The sequence below is a fragment of the Ornithorhynchus anatinus genome, chromosome X5, assembly GCF_004115215.2.
Source record: "Ornithorhynchus anatinus isolate Pmale09 chromosome X5, mOrnAna1.pri.v4, whole genome shotgun sequence".
Lineage (NCBI taxonomy): Eukaryota > Metazoa > Chordata > Mammalia > Monotremata > Ornithorhynchidae > Ornithorhynchus > Ornithorhynchus anatinus.
Window position 1 is genome coordinate 51,211,958 of NC_041753.1, and position 19,878 is coordinate 51,231,835.

At 45.0% G+C, this 19,878-nt stretch overlaps 1 protein-coding gene across 5 annotated transcripts in view; it reads right to left on the bottom strand.

Moving 5' to 3' along the window:
- KDM4C (lysine demethylase 4C) overlaps positions 1-16,817 on the bottom strand; it is a 233,028-nt gene extending 216,211 nt beyond the window's left edge. For 2 of the 5 annotated variants that reach the window (XM_029054687.2, XM_029054686.2), the window contains exons 1-2: positions 16,703-16,817; positions 12,086-12,120 (exon numbers count right to left, since the gene is read on the bottom strand). In XM_029054687.2, coding sequence (XP_028910520.1) covers positions 12,086-12,120; positions 16,703-16,794 — 127 coding nt within the window. In that variant the 5' untranslated portion in view covers positions 16,795-16,817. Of the gene's footprint in view, positions 1-6,140; positions 6,235-6,789; positions 6,924-9,824; positions 9,970-12,085; positions 12,121-16,702 lie in introns of those variants that run through there. The other 3 variants (XM_029054688.1, XM_029054690.1, XM_039910916.1) reach the window with 3 other exon arrangements.
- Positions 16,818-19,878: the final 3,061 nt, after the last annotated feature.

Sequence of the window (19,878 nt, forward strand, 5' to 3'; positions counted from 1 at the left end):
AGTTCTAGCCCTTGTTCTGCTTTTAACAGGACAAGTGACCTTGGAGGAAACACTTAACCTCTTGGTCAATCAATCAATCATTGAGCCCCACCCTCCGCCATAGACCCCAGACCTCTCAGTGGTGAGGAGACTCCACAGCCATGTGAGTCCCAAAAGTCATAGAGAACTCAAATCACTTTTTCCCAATGACAGCTGCAGATGAACGGTTGTGCCACGTCATCAGTATTCCGGGTTGTGTGACAGTAATTCTCTCACGCTGAGAATTATGAGTGTGACACACTGAGAAAAGTAAACGATAATCTCACCAATGCATTCTCTTTATAATTACAGGCTGTTTGTGCCATTGGATTAAGTATCGGCAGACATATAAATTATTCACATTGGCTGCGATTTTCTCCCTGATGCTCTGAGTGGGGGGTCTTAACAGTACTCTCTCAAAAGCTGTGAAGCAGAAAACAATTTCCCTCCAGCTTCTCCCACTTTCTGACTGAAGCAAAAAAATCACCCCATGGAAGCTCACGGCCTCCACGACTGCCCACGAAGCTGTTCCCTCCCCATCCCAGAAGGATCCTAGAGGGAGCTGCTGAAATGAGAGGGGAGGGAGGGCAAATCTACCCCCAACAATTAGCTGGAATGATCTGACCCCTGCCCCGGCCCACGTTAACCCCATTCCCAAACACCATGCACCTTCATTCGAGCAGATATGCAGGATTTTATTTTAATGGTATTCGTTTAGTGCTTATGTGCCAAGTGCTGGGGGAGATACAAGCTAGTCAGGTTGGACACAGTCTGGCCCACATGGGGCTCAAAGTCTTAATCCTCATTTTACAGATGAATTAACTGAAGCCCAGAAAAGTGAAGTGACTTGCCCAAGGACACAGCAGACAAGTGGCAGAGCCAGGATTAGAATCCAGGTCCTTCTGACTCCCAGGCCCATGCTCTATCCACTAGGCCATGCTGCTCCTCAGTGAATGAAGGCATTCCCCCACCTAAATATTTTTTTTCCACTCTGAAAAATGTTTCCTTCTAAAGCGTGGAATCGAAATAAACTCGCTTGCACTCTCATGGCTGGGTAATGTAGTTCTTTGCTCAATGCCCCCTTGTCCAGAGACTTTTCTATCTATGGAGTCGATAAATATACCTATTACTAAGGCTGAGGCTGGTCTCCTGACCCAAGCAGTGTAATTCCACACTTTCTCCACCAGATAAATGAGCATAGATGGTAGTAGTGACAATCAATAAATGCTATTTATTGAGCGCCATGTACAAAGTATTTTATTGAGAAGGAGCATGGCCTAGTGGAAAAAGCATGGGCCTGGGAGTCAGAGGACCTAGGTTTTAATCCCAGCTCTGCCACATACCTGCTGTGTGACCTTGGGTAATTTGCTTCACTTCTCTGTGCCTCAGTTCCCTCATCTATAAAATGGGGATTCAATACCTGTTCTCCCTCCTCGTGCACCTTTTTTCACTCCTTTCAAAGACCCTTGTGCATACTCTTCTTCTTTCTCTAACCACCATCTTCAACTGCTCATTCTTATGGTTCCTTCCCCTCTGTCCTCAAACACCCCCACATCTTCCCTGTCCTAAAAAAATAACTCCTCTTGACTCACTGCACCATCCAGCTATCGCTTCTTCTCACTCCTCCCACTCCTGCACAAACTTCTCCACGAAGGTATAAACCGGCTGGCTTCACTTCCTCTCTGCCAACCCCTTTCTTGACCCACTACAGTTTGGCTTTCACCCCCTTCATTCCACTGAAACCGCACTCACAAAAGTCACCAATGACCTTGACAAATCTAACATACTTTATGACATCCTAATCCTCCTTGTCTTCTTAACTACCTTTGAAACACCATCTAACTATTTTTTTCTGACTCAGTCCTCTTCCTGGTTCTCCTCCTAAGTCTGTGGCTGCTCCTTCTCAATCTATTTCGTGGACTCTTCCTCTGCCTGCCACACTAACTGTAGGAGCCTCTCAAGGCTCTGATCTAGGTCCCCTTCTCTTCTTTACACTCACTTCCTTGTGGGACTTATCCACTCCAGTGCCTTCAATTACCACCTCTATGAGGATGACTCCAAATCTACTTCACTAGCCCTGACCTCTTTCCTTCTCTGCAATCTTCCATCTTCTGCCTCCAGGTCAGCTCTCCATGGGTAGCGCACTGGCATAATAATGTTGGTATTTGTTAAGCGCTTACTATGAGCCGAGCACTGTTCTAAGCGCTGGAGTAGGTACAGGGTAATCAGGTTGTCCCACATGAGGCTCACAGTCTTCATCCCTCAGATGAGGTAACTGAGGCATAGAGAAGTAAAGTGACTTGCCCACAGTCACACAGCTGACTATATCGTCTCAATATATTTAAAACTGAACTCGAGGGAAATAGCATAAGTTCTTATAATTCACAGAATTTTACCTAATGAAAATATTTCTCACTTGACAAATTAAATCATTTGCTTTAGACTCTATCTTGAATTAACACCCTCCCCTCCTCCTTTCTGACCCTCTCTACACTGTAAGCTCATTTTGGGTAGGGAATGTGTCTACCAATTCTGTTATACTGTACTCTCCCAAGCACTTAGTTAAGAGGTCTGCACACAGTAAGCGCTCAATAAATAGGATTGATTCCATCATCTTTCCTTCTAAAGACTAAATTACCTGAAAAATTTTTTAAAAAGCTCAGGCTTTTCAGCTTAAATTTATTTCATGCTACTTTTCTAGAAGTGTATTACATTACAGCAAACACTAGAGCAGTCTTCTTCCTGAAGTGAAGCAATAATCCTTTAAAAATTTCCCAGTAACTTTTTTTTTTTTTTTAGAGACTTTGTCCCTATGGTCTGTTCTAATAAGAACTTTCTTCTACCTGCCTGGTGGTTGGTTTCTGCATTACTACTGTCATTACAAGCAGTTCTGAGGCTGGTTAAACTGAAGTTTTAACCTGAGACGTAAGAGTACATATTTTCTTTGACGGAAAGAAAAATCTGGTTATCACTCCATGCTCGGTTTAACTGCACTCCACTGATTGAGCGGATATCATTTTTAATGGAGTTAAAAATCACTCAATACTCTAGGGATCTGTATGCTAATGTGTAAGCATGGAGGGGTGGGAAAAGGGAACAGAGGGGAACAGCATGCGTGATATTACCCCTGAGCAATGGAGAAGCTGTGCGTAAAACTGGAGGGAGCTGCCAAGTGTCCCAGTTTGTCAGCTGTGTCATTCATCTACGATTCATCAACGATCTTCCCGGAAAACAGGGACCGTCTCTTACATCTGCTTATCTTCCAAGCACCCCGTATAGCACTCTACATAGGGCAGGCACTCATATTGATGATTAAATGAATATGAAGCCTCAGAGAAGGAAGAGGTATAAGGGGATAGGATGCAAGTCCCTTTCTGCCACACCACTGTCCAACTGGGTAAAGGTTGCAAGGAAGAACTTCATCCAAGTTCCAGGTGAGAGAGGGGAGATGCAGGAGAGAGACACAGCACTATTCTAGAGGTACACTGCCATCTTATCCTCTGTGTTTCTAGATATTTAGGTTTATCTCCTTTACAGCTCTATATTTTCTTCATGATTCTTCACAATTGCTTCCGAAACTTTCCTTTTAGATTTTAACTTCCCAAACCTAGCCTCGGCGTAAAAATATCTGGGGATTGTTTTCAAGGAAAATGTATGAGAGAAGGACACCCCTGAAGTTCTACAACTGAAGTATAGAAGGGGATGTACAGGCAGGTTAACCAAAACAGACAAAAAGACTGGTTCATCAGTTTCAACCACTTGAAGGGTTGTTTGTCACACAATAAAAGGGGGCTATAAGATTTAATACTAGATGCTGTTCGTGAACACAGTCCTTTACAAAATAAATAACCCTCCTAGTGGAAAGAGCACGGGCCTGGAAGTCAGAAGACCTGGATCTAATCCCAGCTCTGTCCCTTGTCTGCTGTATGACCTTGGACAAGTCACTTCACTCCTCTATGAAATGGGGTAAAATGGGGATCCAATACCTGTTCTAACCTCCTTTTAGACTGAGTCCCACGTGGGACAGAGGAGACTGTATCTGACTTGTTTATCATGTATCTACCCTAATCACTGATATTTATTGGGTGCTCACTGTGTGTAGAGCATGTACTAAGCACGTGGGAGAATACAACACAACAGAGTCGACAGACATGATCCCTGCCCCCAAGGAGCTCACACAGGAATGCACAGTAAGCCCTTAACAAATACTACAATTAGTATTGTTATTCTGAGACTAGTCTGCAAGAAGAAGGGAGATAGTGTTGACCAGAACAAAGGCTATTTTAAAAACAAATATAACATATTTTCCACAATGCAGTGGTCAAGAGATACCCCCCTTCTACTCACAGCTCCTCATGGCCTGGAAAGCAGAAGTTAAAAATTCAGATCAGTTCACCACACACTGGGCTCAATTCCCCTACCTAGAGATCCTTTTGAAAATGACACTAATTTAGTACCTGAAAACTGTAAAGTGATTGACCGAATCCTAGCAAGCAATTCCAGAGATCTTAGGTATTGACAGCCTAAAGCAGAGAAATGGCCAATTACTAGATGTCTGAAACAGCCTTCTATTCAGGAAAGAGCATGTGTGCAATTCTACAGCTACTGAATTGCTAGCAGTCGTAAGTTGACTACACATTTCCCATGGAAAAGAGTTTTGACTGATCTATCACAATATTTGGTACACTAACCTATTGATTAAAAACTGCACCATAGTTTATGCTGCGGCATCAGTCTGAAAGAAAATTTCCATTAAAGGATGTGCTAAAGACTCACAGTTTCCTGCAAATTAAATTAAATTTCTCACATTCATATAGAGCTCAGCAAGGTAGAGCAACCAGCTGAATGACGTTTTATACTTACAGATGACACCTAAATAATCATGCACATTTCTCTTTCAAATAACAATCGTTTCTTTTGGCTATCACTGTATTGGACATACTGGCAAAGATCAAGCTTAAACACCGATTCCTGCAATGCTACAAAACACAGAAGTCAACTTTTCATTTCAAGCAAGGGGTTGATGGGGAGGGGTCTCGGGGGAAAATGAAAGGAGAAGCACACACACACAATCGGGGAGGTGGAACCAACCACACCCACAGTGTCTGGGAAATGTACCAGAGCCCGGGCCTGGGAGTCAAAACGACCTGAGTTCTAATTCCGGCTCCGTCACCTGTCTGCTCTGTGACCTTGGGCAAGTCATTTCACTTCTCTGTCCTCAGTTACCTCATCTGTAAAAAGGGGATTTTGACAGTCCCTGTCCCCAACCTGATTAGCTCGTATCTTCCCCAGCACTTAGAACAGTGTTTGACACATAGTAAGCGCTTAACAAATGCCATTATTACTATATGCATGGAGGTCCAGGAGTGGGCAAGTGAAATCAAAGAAGTGTTTCCAGACAGATTGGAGGGGAGGGGTGGGGTGCAGTACAAACACACAGAATATTAAGAAGGTCCATAGAAACACTCAACCGTTAGGGCCTCAGGGGGAACTTCTTCCCAGCTGAGGCAGGGGCTGAGGGGGTGTTGTACAGCAACTGCTCCCCGCTGGGGCCAGGGCAGGCCAGCAGCATCTAGAGTGCCTCTTCCCAGCTCAATGTGGGGCTGGACACGCCCATTACCAAACTGTGTCCAGGTGGGGTCCAGAGCATCCTTTCCCTGCTGAGGAATGAGGAGGAGGACAGACATACCCAAAAGCCCCATCACGGCTCTAGCTTTCCACCAGCCCAAAAAGTTGATGGGAAGGAGAGCCAAAGGCAGAAAGACCAAGGCCAGAGACTTTCTAGAAGGAAGTGGTCATAAACGTCAAAGTTAACTGAGACACCAAGGAGGATTAGGACAGGGTAGAGAGTCTATTAGATTTGTCCAAAAAGAGGTCATTGGAGATTTGGGTAAGTGTGGTCTCAGCAGAGTGAATGAAGGGGGTGGAAACCAGATTAGTATTTAGCGGGAGGGGCAGGACAGTGACCATTACCCAGGGGGAGAGGTTCCAGGATAGGTCAATTAGGGTAGAGGCACAATCTGTAAAAAAATAATTTGTGGATCTTCCACTCCCTTCCCAGGTAAAGTGTTCTGCCACAAACTTCCTAAAATTATAATGACAATAAATAATAAAAATCTTACCTGGGTAACAATGTCTTTGCCAGGAACAGCTAGTCGGTACCTCCTCTGATTTGTAATCCCCAAGTATTTAGCTACTTTCTGCATGTTGGCAGCTTCTCTTATATTCCCTTCCCCAAATACAGCTAGTGATAAGAACAACTGTCACGATTCAGCCAACTAATGAGTAATTTCAATGGGCATCTTCATCATCCAGGATGTATTTAGATTGACATTGTCTCCCTCACTAGAGTGTAAGCAGGGAATGTGTCTGCTATAGTGTACTCCCCCAAGTGCTTAGTACAGTGCTCTGCACAAAGTAAGCACTCAATAAATACGATTGACTGATATTGCTTGGATATCAGAAAACCTTATGCATCCGTTAGTAGTTTTGGCAATTTCCATCCCTCACACACACACAAAAGACAAAATGGGGTGGAACTGCAGGAAGGCAATGAAAAGATAGATAATGAGGAGTGCCAGTTTTTCATTACATGAGCGGAATGAAATTGGATGGGGCTTCCCCGGGGGGGGCGGGCAGATCTTCTAATGCAGGGTTTGGCAAACTTTATAAATTAATTTGGGGGGGGGGGCGGGAACGCTACACAAGAGCCAGAAAAATGAAAACTCGTAGTAATAATAATAATAATAATGGTATTCGTTAGGCGCTTACCATGTGCCAGGCACTGCCCCCCCCATAAAGAATGACGTCCTTATGTCATAATGTCTCCGATGACATTTGCTTGGAGCCACTTCCCAGTTTATTTGAGGAGAGCCCAGTTAAGAGCCTCCCTCCTCCTTAATCTGGTTTCCCTGCACCATTCTCCTAGGCCAGAGAGGACTGATGGGCCGATGAATGCGGCTGGGTCATTAATCCCCAATCAATTAGCACTTGCTAAAAGATGGGGCTATCAGCTTTGGCTAATTAGGCTATTAGCATTTCTGCCCCAGGGCAGCTGCTTTCCCAGCCACAGCGCGGTGTCGTACCATCTCCCTAGCCGCCGAGGGTTTTCGGGGCAGAGAAAGAAGAGGCTTCCTCGACTAACCCCTCATTTCCTTTTTACGGTATCTTAGGACCTTACTCTACTCCAGGCACTGTACTAAACGCTTCCACTCCCTCATGTCGCCCTTGCGCTTGCATTTCCACCCTTTATTCATTGATCACGGGCTTGAGAGTCAGAGGTCACCGGTTCGAATCCCGGCTCTGCCACTTAATAATAATGTTGGTATTTGTTAAGCGCTTACTATGTGCCGAGCACTGTTCTAAGCGCTGGGGTAGACAAAGGGGAATCAGGTTGTCCCACGTGGGGCTCACAGTCTTAATCCCCATTTTACAGATGAGGGAACTGAGGCACAGAGAAGTTAAGTGACTTGCCCACAGTCACACAGCTGACAAGTGGCAGAGCTGGGATTTGAACTCATGAGCCCTGACTCCAAAGCCCGTGCTCTTTCCACTGAGCCACGCTGCTTCTCCAACTTGTCAGCTGTGTGACTGTGGGCAAATCACTTAACTTCTCGGTGCCTCAGTTACCTCATCTGTAAAATGGGGATGAAGACTGTGAGCCTCACGTGGGACAACCTGATTACCCTGTATCTACCCCAGCGCTTAGAACAGTGCTCTGCACATAGTAAGCGCTTAACAAATACCAACATTATTATTGAAGGAATGAATGAATTCACCTGTCCCTCAGTCCCACACCACTTACGTCCATATAATAATAATGTTGATATTTGTTAAGCGCTTACTCTGTGCAGAGCACTGTTCTAAGCGCTGGGGTAGATAAAGGGTAATCAGGTTGTCCCTCGAGAAGCTCACAGTCTTAATCCCCATTTTACAGATGAGGTAACTGAGGCACAGAGAAGTTAAGTGACTTGCCCACAGTCACATAGCTGACAAGTGGCAGAGCCGGCTTTCGAACCCATGACCTCTGAGTCCCCAGCCCATGCTCTTTCCACTGAGCCACGCTGTCCATATCCGTAATCGATTGATTGATATTATTGCCCTTCTCCCCCTCTGGACTGTAAGCTCACTATGGGTAGGGAATGTGTCCGTCACATTATGTTGGACTCTCCAGAGCGCTCCGCACAGTGCTCTGCACACAGTAAACGCTCAATAAATACAATCGATTGACTGAGATCACCGTGCTTCGTTCTCGCCTCGTGGGCCGTCGACCCCTGGCCCACGTGCTACCTCTGGCCTGGAACGGCCTCCCGTCTCAAATCCGCCAAACTAGCACACTTCCCCCCTTCAAAGCCCTACTGAAGACTCACCTCCTCCAGGAGGCCTTCCCAGTCTGAGCCCCCCTTTTCCTCGTTTCCCCTTCCCCTCCCCATCGCCCCGACTCGCTCCCTTTGCTCGACCCCCCTCCCCGCCCCCCAACACTTGTATATATGTACACATTTACAATTCCATCTCTATTAATGCCTGTTTACTTGTTTTGATGTGTAGCTTCGATTAGACTGTAAGCCCGTCAAACGGCAGGGACTGTCTCTATCTGTTGCCGACTTGTTCATTCCATGCGCTTAGTACAGTGCTCTGCACATAGTAAGCACTTAGTAGAGAAGCAGCGTGGCGCAGTGGAAAGAGCACGGGCTTTGGAGTCAGGGCTCATGAGTTCGAATCCCAGCTCTGCCACTTGTCAGCTGTGTGACTGTGGGCAAGTCACTTAACTTCTCTGTGCCTCAGTTCCCTCATCTGTAAAATGGGGATTAAGACTGTGAGCCCCACGTGGGACAACCTGATTCCCCTGTGTCTACCCCAGCGCTTAGAACAGTGCTCTGCACATAGTAAGCGCTTAACAAATACCAACATTATTATTATTATTTAAATACTATTGAATGAATAATGCTATGTATTTATATTGATGCTATTGATGCCTGTTCACTTGTTTCGATGTCTTCCTCGCCCCCTTCTGGACTGTAAGCCCGTTGAGGACTGGGATTGTCTCTCTTTATTGCTGAATTGTACTTTCCAAGCGCTTAGTACAGTGCTCTGCACACAGTAAGCGCTCAATAAATACGACTGAATGAAGGAAGGACAGATGAGGGAAGGGCGGGATGATCCTCCTGTCAACCCTCTGGCAACCCTCTCCACTTCTCATTCGTTTCACTCCATTCATTCACTCAGGAGTATTTATTGAGCGCTTACTGTGTGCAGAGCACTGCACTACGCGCTTGGGAAAGTCAAATACAGCAATAAAGCGAGACAATCCCTGCCAAAACGGGCTTAGAGGCGGGGTCGGGGGGGAGACAGACATCAAAACAAGTAAACGGGCCTCAAATTCATTCATTCGATGGTATTTATTGAGCGCTTCCTGAGAGCTGAGCTCTGTACTAAGCTCTTGGGAAAGGACAATACAGCAATAAAGAGAGACAATCCCTGCCCACAGCCGTTGAGCCGTTGGCGGACGAGAGGCCGCGGCCACATATCTATCTTAACCTCCCCCCCCCCCCCCCCCCCCGCTCCTTCGCGGTTCAGGGGGCCAGTTAAGAAGAAGAAGAAGAAGAATTGTGGTATTTGCTAAGCGCTTACTGTGTGCCGAGCACTATACTAATTGCTGGGGTGAGCCCAAGCACATCGGGTTGGATTTGCGAGCCCGCTTTAACCGCCATCCCGAGCAGTTGGACGAGAAGGGGGGCGTCGCCCGTCTGGTGACACTTGGCCGGGAGAAAGAGGTGGAAAAAGGAGAAACGCGGATTTACATCTACCTGGCGTCTCCTCTTCTCCTCCTCCAACGTCGGCGCGGACACCGACGCCGCCACTTATTTGGGCAGCTCCCGGTTTCGACGCGCTTCGGCCCTTTCCCCGGAGACGGTTGGCTTCCCCGTGAACGGCCCGAACGGGCGGGCGACACGCGGGATGGGCGCGTTAACGGAACTGCCATCTGGGCTCGCCCTTTGACCCCGCTGCTGCTCAAGGGGGCGGGGGTGGGCCGGCCCTCCCGGTTGCTATGGAAACCGAGCATCACCATTCATTCAATAGTATTTATTGAGCGCTTACTATGTGCAGAGCACTGTACTAAGCGCTTGGCCCGCAGCTGGGAGGGGCGACGTACGTTGGCCACATTTGGCTTCGAAGTGGCTCCCAAACCAAAGGTTCCACACCCCTTTTCTACTGACTGTGAAAGAGGCCAGGATGGGCAGGAACGCCCGGCCCTTCCCGGGTGGGAGGAAGCAGACACGGGGGGGATGCAGATCCACACGGTTTAATACAGAAAAAGAAGTTAAGGCTTGGAGAGAAACCTTTCCCCATTGGGAGCTTAGAGTCTAAAAGGGGAGACAGACATTAATGGAAATAAATAAATTACAGATAGGTAAATATATGCTTTGGGGGTGGGAGTGAGGATTCATTCAATCGCATTTTTTGAACGTTTACTGGGTGCAGAGCACTGTACTAAGCGCTTGGGAAGTACAATTCGGCAACAAATCGAGGCAATCCCTGCCCACAGCGGGCTCACAGTCTAGAGGATGAAGAAAGGGAGTGCCGGGGCGACGCAGAAGGACATGGGAGAAGGGGAAAGAAAGGCTTAGTCGGGGAAGGCCTCTTGGGAAGAGAGGAAGACCGTTCCCCGCCGAGGCCGGGTTGGAAGATAGTCACACAGGGCCAAGAGCCCCAAAAGCCAGGGTTTTGCCCCCACCGTATCAATACCACCGGAGCACTGGCTCCCATCTCTCTCTTGGAGCTGGTAACCTTCCTGCCTCTCCCCTTCTAGGCATTTACACAGCTCTCTCTGTGGTCACCTCTCCAGTCCCTTCTTTCTCATGGCTCCCTGTTCTCACTGTCCCAAATCCCCATAATTGGATGGAGCCATTAAGATGAGTCTAGGCAGCAATAGAAACCATACCTCCTAAGGGGAAATACATGTTCTAGCCCCTTCAGCGTTTTAATTTTGTTATGGTTATAATCCAACTCCACGTGTGAATTAATATCATCTTAGAATACATATTAACAAGGGCGCGTATCCTCCGGGTGATGAGACATCTCATTTATTTCTATTGACCTTTTTTCCTTCCTCTCGCCATAAGATATTGAAAAGTGTTCTAATGGAGCATCCCTAAATGGATGATCTGCTAGAGAAGCATTGAATCAATCTGGTCTCCTTCCTTAATCACTGAGCAGGAGAAAGAGGCAGCTCCTCTGGCTAACCATCATCATTGAGGCTGTCCTGACAGCCTATTCATCCCTCCTTGCTTCTACTTCTGCCATGGCTACTGCTAAAAATAACCCCGACAGTATTGAAGTGTGCACCTGAAAACAGGGGTATGTCGTGGTCTAGGGTTGGTGACAGGGATGGGGGAGAGAGAGTGACACTCTACTGGGTTTTCTGCAGACCCACCAGAAGCAGCATGGCTCAGAGAAGCAGCATGGCTCAGTGGAAAGAGCACGGGCTTTGGAGTCAGAGGTCATGGGTTTGAATCCCGGCTCGGCCACTTATCAACTGTGTGACTTTGGGCAAGTCACTTAACTTCTCGGTGCCTCAGTTACCTCATCTGTAAAGTGGGGATTAAGACTGTGAGCCCCACGTGGAACAACCTGATTCCCCTGTGTCTACCCCAGCGCTTAGAACAGTGCTTGGCACATAGTAAGCGCTTAACAAATACCAACATTATTATTATTAAAATCTGGCCCTGACTGAAGACAACCTGAGAAATAAAAGTATTAAGTGCTACCTGAGCACAGACACTGTACTAAGAAAATCCACATGTGGTAATTAAACACAACAGTTCCTGTCCCTCATAGAGCTCACAATCTAAAACAGTGTCTCCATTAAAAAAAAATAGTTTGTCTCAAAGATTTTTATAGGGTATAGAATACCACTGTACTTCAACAGGACTCCTTACCCTTTCCAAGTTACCCAAGAACTCCCGGTTCCAAATACCACGATATGTACAGGATTCAAAAAAGTCCCAGGGACTAGTGGAAAGGAAAGTGATGGTGGGGAGTAGTCTACAGTGTAATTTTTACTTACCCTTGGGGCTCAGTTGTGTCACATTGGGGCTGCTTCTGGAATGGAACATAATCAATTGTGTGTAAATTTAGAAACTTCTTATTAACGGCTTTAAGGTATTCAATCAGATTTCCCCTTCCTGTCTTACCTCCCTAATCTCCCATTACACCCAACTCACACACTTCGCTTCTCTAATACCAACCTACTCCCGATACCTCAGTCTCATCTGTTTCACTGCCGACCTCTTGCCCACATCTTCCCTCTGGCCTGGAACTCCCCCCACACTTCATATATGGCAGACCACCACTCTTCTCGCCTTTAAAACCTTATTAAAATCCCATCTCCTCCGAGAGGCCTTCTGACTAAGCACTCATGGATCTGCACCGTTTTAGCACTTGATGTCCACCACCCTCAGCACTTACGTACATATCTTTCTTTATATCCCTGCCATTTCCCCTATCTGTAATTTATTTTAATGTCTATCTCTCTAGACTGTAAATTCCTTGTGTGGAGGGATCATGTCAACCAACTAGATTATAAATTGCTCTGCCAAGCACTTAGTGCTCAAAACTTACCACTGATGAGAAAAAATATCCCGCGATACAACCATTCATAATACATCCATAATAAAAAAATTACCAACACATTCTGGGGTATTAAAAGAGTTGCGCAGATACCTACGCAAGTGAGATTTTTCTCCAGTCAACCATTCTTCGTGTTTTAAAGTTGTACTGACATTTTAAAGTTGATAGGGATGATGAAATAGACATTGACATTCTATTTTAAATTGCTCTTTTAGTGTTGGGGGAAGGAAGAGAAGGAAAAAACACACAATTTGCATGCCCTTTTCATTTTTGAATATCGAAGCACCTTTAATTCCCATATCACTTTTGTAATGTTACCACAAAACTTGGAACAAGGAAAACTGATTTCCCCGAAGCCCCTCAGATAGTGGAAAAATTAGGGAATGTAACTAAAAGTTCCTGATTCTCATTCTTAAACTAACATTTTAGCCTAATACAATAATAATGTTGGTGTTTGTTAGACGCTTACTACGTGCAGAGCATTGTTCTAAGAGCTGGGGTAGATACAGGGGAATGAGGTTGTCCCACGTGAGGCTCACAGTCTGCATCCCCATTTTACAGATGAGGGAACTGAGGCACAGAGAAGTTAAGTGACTTGCCCACAGTCACACAGCTGACAAGGGGCAGAGTCAGTATTCAAACACTCCCAAGCCCGGGCTCTTTCCACTGAGCCACTCTGCTTCTCTAAGGAAAGTAATGACTAAAATTATTATGTAATTAGGAATATTCAGCAGTTACAAAAATATTTTCAATATTATTCCCAAAAGATAAACCTAATAGCATTAAAAGCAGAATATTTTTACATTTTAATATATACAATATGAATCATCCTCAACACTCCCCCACAGCACTGATATACATATCCATTATTCATGTACTTATTATATATATGTATATATATACATATATATAACTGACTGTCTCTCCCCCTAAACTCTCTGTGGTCAGGAAACAAGTCTACCAATTCTGTTGTACTGCACTTTCCCAAGCGTTTAATACAGTGCTCTGCACACAGTATGCATTCAATAAATACCATTCATTAATTAATAAATTATGTCCCTGCATAAAATGCTAAACGCATTGGGTTCTTTTCCTTTAAGAGTTCAAAGATAATAGGTTGGCGATTTGGAGGAGCGAGGTCTTTCCCCAGTTAAAATCCATTAAAAATGTTTTCAGAGACTGAAAAATCCCACCCGTTGAATTTGAAACACTCAATGGTGCTTTAAAACTCTTTAAAATCCACTCAAATTCAGGGTAGCCTTACTGGAAAATTTCAGGAAGAAAAAAATGAATCGATTTCATTACTTCACGCGAACGCACTGTTTATTAGGCGCCTAGTTTTTATGCAAAGCACTGGGGAAAGGCACAGAGATAATTCAGTCACGGTCCCTGCTCCACAGGGAGTTATGCGCGGCAAAGATTAAGGTAATTTGCAAATCTTTTGCTGCTGCACCAGCAGCAACGAAGCCCAAGGCTCCAGGGAAACGCGGGGTAGCCCCTCCCTTCCAACCGTTGGAGAAAGTGGTGGACCTTCCCGCCTTTTAGCACATGCTTTGCTTTAAAATATCCTAAGGAAAGCGCCTCAAGGTGTTCTAAAGTGAAACCAAGCAGCGGTATTTTTCGAGCGCTTACTGTGTGCAGAGCACTGTACTGAACGCTTGGGGAGTACAATAAAACGACGTTGCTTGACCCGTTCCCTCCTTCCAAGCAGAGACAAACATTAAAATAGATTCGGGATAGGGGAAATAGTAGACTATAAGAATATTTACTGCTGTAGGGCTGGGGTGAATACTAAAGTGCTTTCCAGTTCTTTAAGTAAGCGCTTAACAAACATCATAATCATCATTATTAGGGGTACACAGTCAAGTGCACAGTCGACGCCGAGGGGAGAGCGGATAGGGGAAATAAAGGTCTTAATCTGGGAAGGCCTCTAGGAGGAGTTGTGATTTTAGGAAGGTTTTGAAGGTGGGGAGAGTAGTGGCCTGTCAGATATGAGGATGGGGGTGGGCAGTTCCAGGCCATAGGCAGGATGTGGACCAGGGATCAGGGCGAGATAAAATCGAGGTATAGTGAGAAGACTGGCGTTGGAGGAGAGAAGTGCAAGGGAGGAAATCCGAGAGGTGAGAGAGAGAGAAGGGAGGAGAGCTGATTGAGAACCTCTGGAAATATTCGGATTGAGTGTAATACAACTTCTTAAGCGTCCAGCTATTTGGAATGTAATGCCTTTATTTTTGTTTGTAAATAGCAAACAAATACATCACAATTGTACTAGTTACGGCATGTTCTGTAATTTCTTCTAAACTGCTAAACAATCAGCTCTGCCAATTACTTAGCTAATACAAACAATAAGAATGGTGCCGTGCGTTTGCCGCGACTAAAAATAAGCTAGACTTCAGCAGGTGCAATAAGGAACGTTTCGAGGGTATTATAGCATATTATTGTTATTATTATTGCCATTACGTGGCTTAGTGGATAGAGCAGGGGCCTAGGAGTCAGGTCATGGGCTGTAATCCCAGCTCCATGACATGTCTGCTGTGTGACCTCAGGCAAGTCACTTCACTTCTCTGGACCTCAGTTACCTCATCTGTAAAATGGGGAATAAGAATGTGAGCCCTGTGTGGGACAGGGACTGTGTCCAACCTGACTACCTTGTATCTACCCCAGGGCTTAGAACCGTGTTTGGCACATAGTAAGCATTTAACAGGTACCCTATTATTATTATTAATATTACATTGTAAGAGTCTCTTAAGAAACTACACCCGCGCACAATGACAGAAAAGAGTTCCAAAAATACAATCTCGAACTCATAGATTATAACCTCATCATCAACATTTACTTATCGAGCACTTACTACTTACAGAGCACTGTACTATGCGCTTGGGAGAATGCAACAGAGGTGGTAGACATATTCCCTGCCCACAGTGAGCTTCAGTCTAGAATACCTCATGTGGTGCATTAAATGCTGCTTCCCTATCAGGTATGCTGGGTTGGGTGGAAAGAGAGGTTTTAGGGGTGTTTTTTATCCCCTTTCCTTCTCTCCCTCCTTCCCTCCCTCCCTTCCTTCCTCTTTCTCTCTCTCTTTTTCCCCATGGATATCAGAAACCGGAGTAAATACAGATGACCCTCCCTCTCCACCCTCTCCCGCAACAACCGGTTCCTGACAAGGACGTTTTCCACAATCCTCTTGGCCTCTCTTGACTCTCATAGCCCCTAAAGAGAAGGGAGAAGTTACTAGTCGGCATGGCATAGTGGATAGAGCACAGGCCTGGGAGTCAGAAAGTCATAGGTTCTAATCCCGGCTCAGCCACTTGTCTGCTGCGTGACCTTGAGCAAATCACTTTACTTCTCTGGGCTTCAGTGACCTCATCTTTAAAATGGGGGTTGAGACTGGGAGCCCCATGTGGGATAGGGACTGTGTCCAACCCAATTTGCCTGCCCACCCTACCACTTAGTACATTGCCTGGCACATAGTAAGCACTTAACAAATACTCTGCCATCGAGACCTCGTGCCCCAACCCAGCTTCCACAACTCTTTCCCGCCATTATCCACAATTCCCCTTTGCTGCCACCAAGCAGCAGGAAAAGGAAAATGGGTGACAGGCAAGACCCAAAAAAGTGGCTGCAGGACCCCTTTTCCATTCTGAGTTGAAAGAGGGTTCTATCTAATGTATGAGGGGAGGGATAGAATCTTCCAGAAAAGGAAAGACCTTGTCGGCTCGGGGTTTCATGGGATTTGCTTCTCACCTGACTGCAAGGTCCTTGTGGACAGGGATCATCTCTACCAACTGTATTGTACTCTCCCAAGGGCTTAGTACAGTGCTTGGCACACAGTAGGCACTCAATGAATACCACTGATGGGTTGAGCAGGACAACTATCTGGCTGGAGGTTAAGGGGCCTGGTGGAGACTCGAGACCACCTGCAAGGCAAGCGTGGTGGTTGAAAAAGGCGGGAAGAGAGAAAGAAAAGGGCGGGGAGAAACTGGGGAGATTAAAAATTAAAAGGGGGAAGGAAATCCGACATGGGCCGGTTGATGGCTTCCTCTTATCTGGTTACCTCTCGTATCTTTTCCCACGCCATTGAACCCATAGGTGGTTTGTGATTCTCTGTGGAGAAAAAGAAGATGAAAGAAGTGCAGACACACGCATCCACCCACCTAACCCGCCCAAGGCAAGAGTGCCCCCAAGTCTTGGGGGTAAAGGGGTAAAAATTACTGGGGGACTCCTTTCTGTGACGTCACAACGGACCACCATAACAGTGGCAGGGTGGCAACATGCAAGTCACGTGGAACTGTGGCAATTTGTTGGCCTGTACCACTTCAATCTCCCCAGGAGGAGAAGCATCTGTGCCCATGGGGGCACAGCGAAAAGGCGGGCTTTCAAATGTGCACCAATCATTAAAAGCGATTATTCCGTCATCACATATACACACCTTTTTCTTCCTTCCCCATATCCTCCCTCTCTTCTCTCCCCTTCCCCCCAACTTTGGTAAATGCCTAGCCTGCAGTATGTAACTGTGATTTAAAGTTAGACTTAATTATGGTATTTACTAAGCACTGATATGAGCAGATGCATCAATATGATGTGTCTCACATTGGGCTCAAAATCTCTAAGAGGCAGGGAGAGCGAGTATTTTATCCCTTAGTCCACAAATGCGGAAACCGAAGCACAGAACAATTAAGTGGTTTGCCGAAGGTCAGGGAAAAAGTGGAACTAAAACCCAGGCATTCCTCCTTGACCCCTGGCTCTATCTTCCATAAGGTCGCAAAGCAGGCACAAAAGTGGCCCACCATGGTAAACTTTCAAATGCTAAGTGGTGTCTATATTCTTTCTTTAAAATAAAAAAAGAAATTGGCAGAGTAATATTCGTGTCAGGATATAGTACATTTTAGACAGAATGAAAGAAAAAAATACCAAATGACTGTAGTCCATTTTTAAATCATCTTTTCAGCCCCAAAACTTTCTAAACTTGATCTGCACTCATTCATTTTTTTTATTTCTAGAAAAACCTTTAATTGCTGGAAATCACTGCACCTTTTCATGAATCCTCTGTCTTTTCAAGGCTGAGGAATATGTTATGTCCCTTCTGAATTCCTCCACTTTATGAATTGTGATAGAAGTCAGCATTGCAATTTATGCAACATAATAAAATGGATTAATTTAGCTTCAGTAATACAGGAGAGATATCATGAGTAAAGGATTGCACAGTTGGTTGTTGATATTTTTGAAACATACTGCGTAGTCTAAATTCGATTTCAGATCACATCAGAAACATTACCTTTGATAATAAATTTATCTTTTCCTAGTAATAATAATGCTGTAGTTGAATTGCATTATCGATTGCTTATGTATTGAATTGTACTATTTTGCTTTTTTGCAAATATAGTCACTACAATAATGCATATATTCACCCACTGTTATCCTCATTAAAGTATGTGTAATAATAATAATGTAATACAATAATGCATCTATTCACCAACTGTTATCCTTATTAAAGTATATGTAATAATAATAATAATATAATGATGATAATAATAATAACATACCCCAACTAGTGCTCTTCACTTCTCCCAAGCAAACCTGCTAATTGTCCCTACTATCAACCTCTCCCTCTTCCAATCCATTACTTCTGCTGTTCTCCCTGGCTCACACGCCCTCCCCCTTCAGCTTTGCCAAACCACATTCTTCCTGTCCTTTAAATCATCTTAAAAATGTATCTCCAGAAGTCATTCCCTGATTATAGATCGTAAGCTCGTCGTGTGCAGAGAACGTTGTCTACGAATTCTGTTGAAGTGTACTCTCCCAATGGCTTAGTACAGTGCTCTGCATACAGTAAGCACTCAATAAATGCCGATGATGATGATGATTTATTATGTGCTAAAGCCTAGATAGATACAAAAATCAGCTACAGCCTCTGTCGCGCACCAGCCTCACAGTCTAAGAGAAAAAGAGAAAAGACATTTTAATGCCTATTTTACAAGTGAAGAAACCGAAGCACAGAGCAGTAAGCATTCAATAAATATCATTGATTAATTGATAAAGTGATTTGCCCAAGGTCATACAACAGGCTACTGGCAGAGCCACTATTAGTCTCTTGATTCCCAGTCCTGTAATATAGGTCATATTACCTACATTGAAAACTTTAAAAATAATGAAATGTTTGAATAGGAAGTTGCATTCTTAACCGTTAAAATCGATGTCTGTGAATAAAGATGCTAATAATGATTAAACCTTGTGTCCCACTCCCCAAATCCTAAATTGCTTTTCTACATTTCCAGTTAGGGTGAGGTCACCAATTACAGTGGGACAGAAACTGCCCAGGTCCCATGCTAACAGGATCAATCGATCAATCGATCGGTCCTATTTATTGAGCACTTGCTGTGTGCAGAGCACTGTACTAAGCAGTTGGGAGAGTATAATAAAACAAAGTTGACAGACATGTTCCCTCCCCACAACAGACTTCAGTCTATAGTGGGACCTTATGCTCCACTCACTGTGACCATAAATGGATTTTGTATGTAAAATTCTTGCCAACATTTTGCATTGGGCTGCACCGCTATCAATCAGTGGTATTTATTGAGCACTTAGAGAAGCAGCGTGACTTAGTGGAAAGAGCACGGGCTTGGGAGTCAGTCAGAGGACATGGGTCCTAATCCCGGCTCCACCACTTGTCTGTTTGTGACCCTGGGCAAGTGACTTCACTTCTCTGTGTCTCAGTTATATCATCTGCAAAATGGGGATGAAGACTGTGAGCCCCACCTGAGACAACCTGATTACCTCATATCTACCCCAGGGCTTAGAACAGTACTTGGCCCATAGTAAACACTTCACAAATACCATAATCGTTATTATTATTATTATTTTTGTTATTACCCCCGGCCACCTTACTGCTTGTTGCACTTGTGTCCCAGCAGGAAAATGACTGACAGGGACAGAGTGTGTGTCACGCTGCGCAAGGCACTAGCGCTAAGATCAATTCTTCTTGCAGGTTCTCATAACGGAAATCTTCCTGAGTGAGCTGAGCCTCGTCCGTTGTTCACACCAAGAAACTCCATCCCCTCTAATTTCAATGTAAGACATAAGAGCTAGGTGTGTTGGAAGTGTGCAATGGGCCCTTGTAGGTCCAACACACACTTGAGTGACAAAAACAGCGCTTTCATAAAGTGCAAGAGCACTGGAATGAAGACCGACATTAAAATTCAATAGCGCTGGCCTGGAAAAGCATTAAAAGAA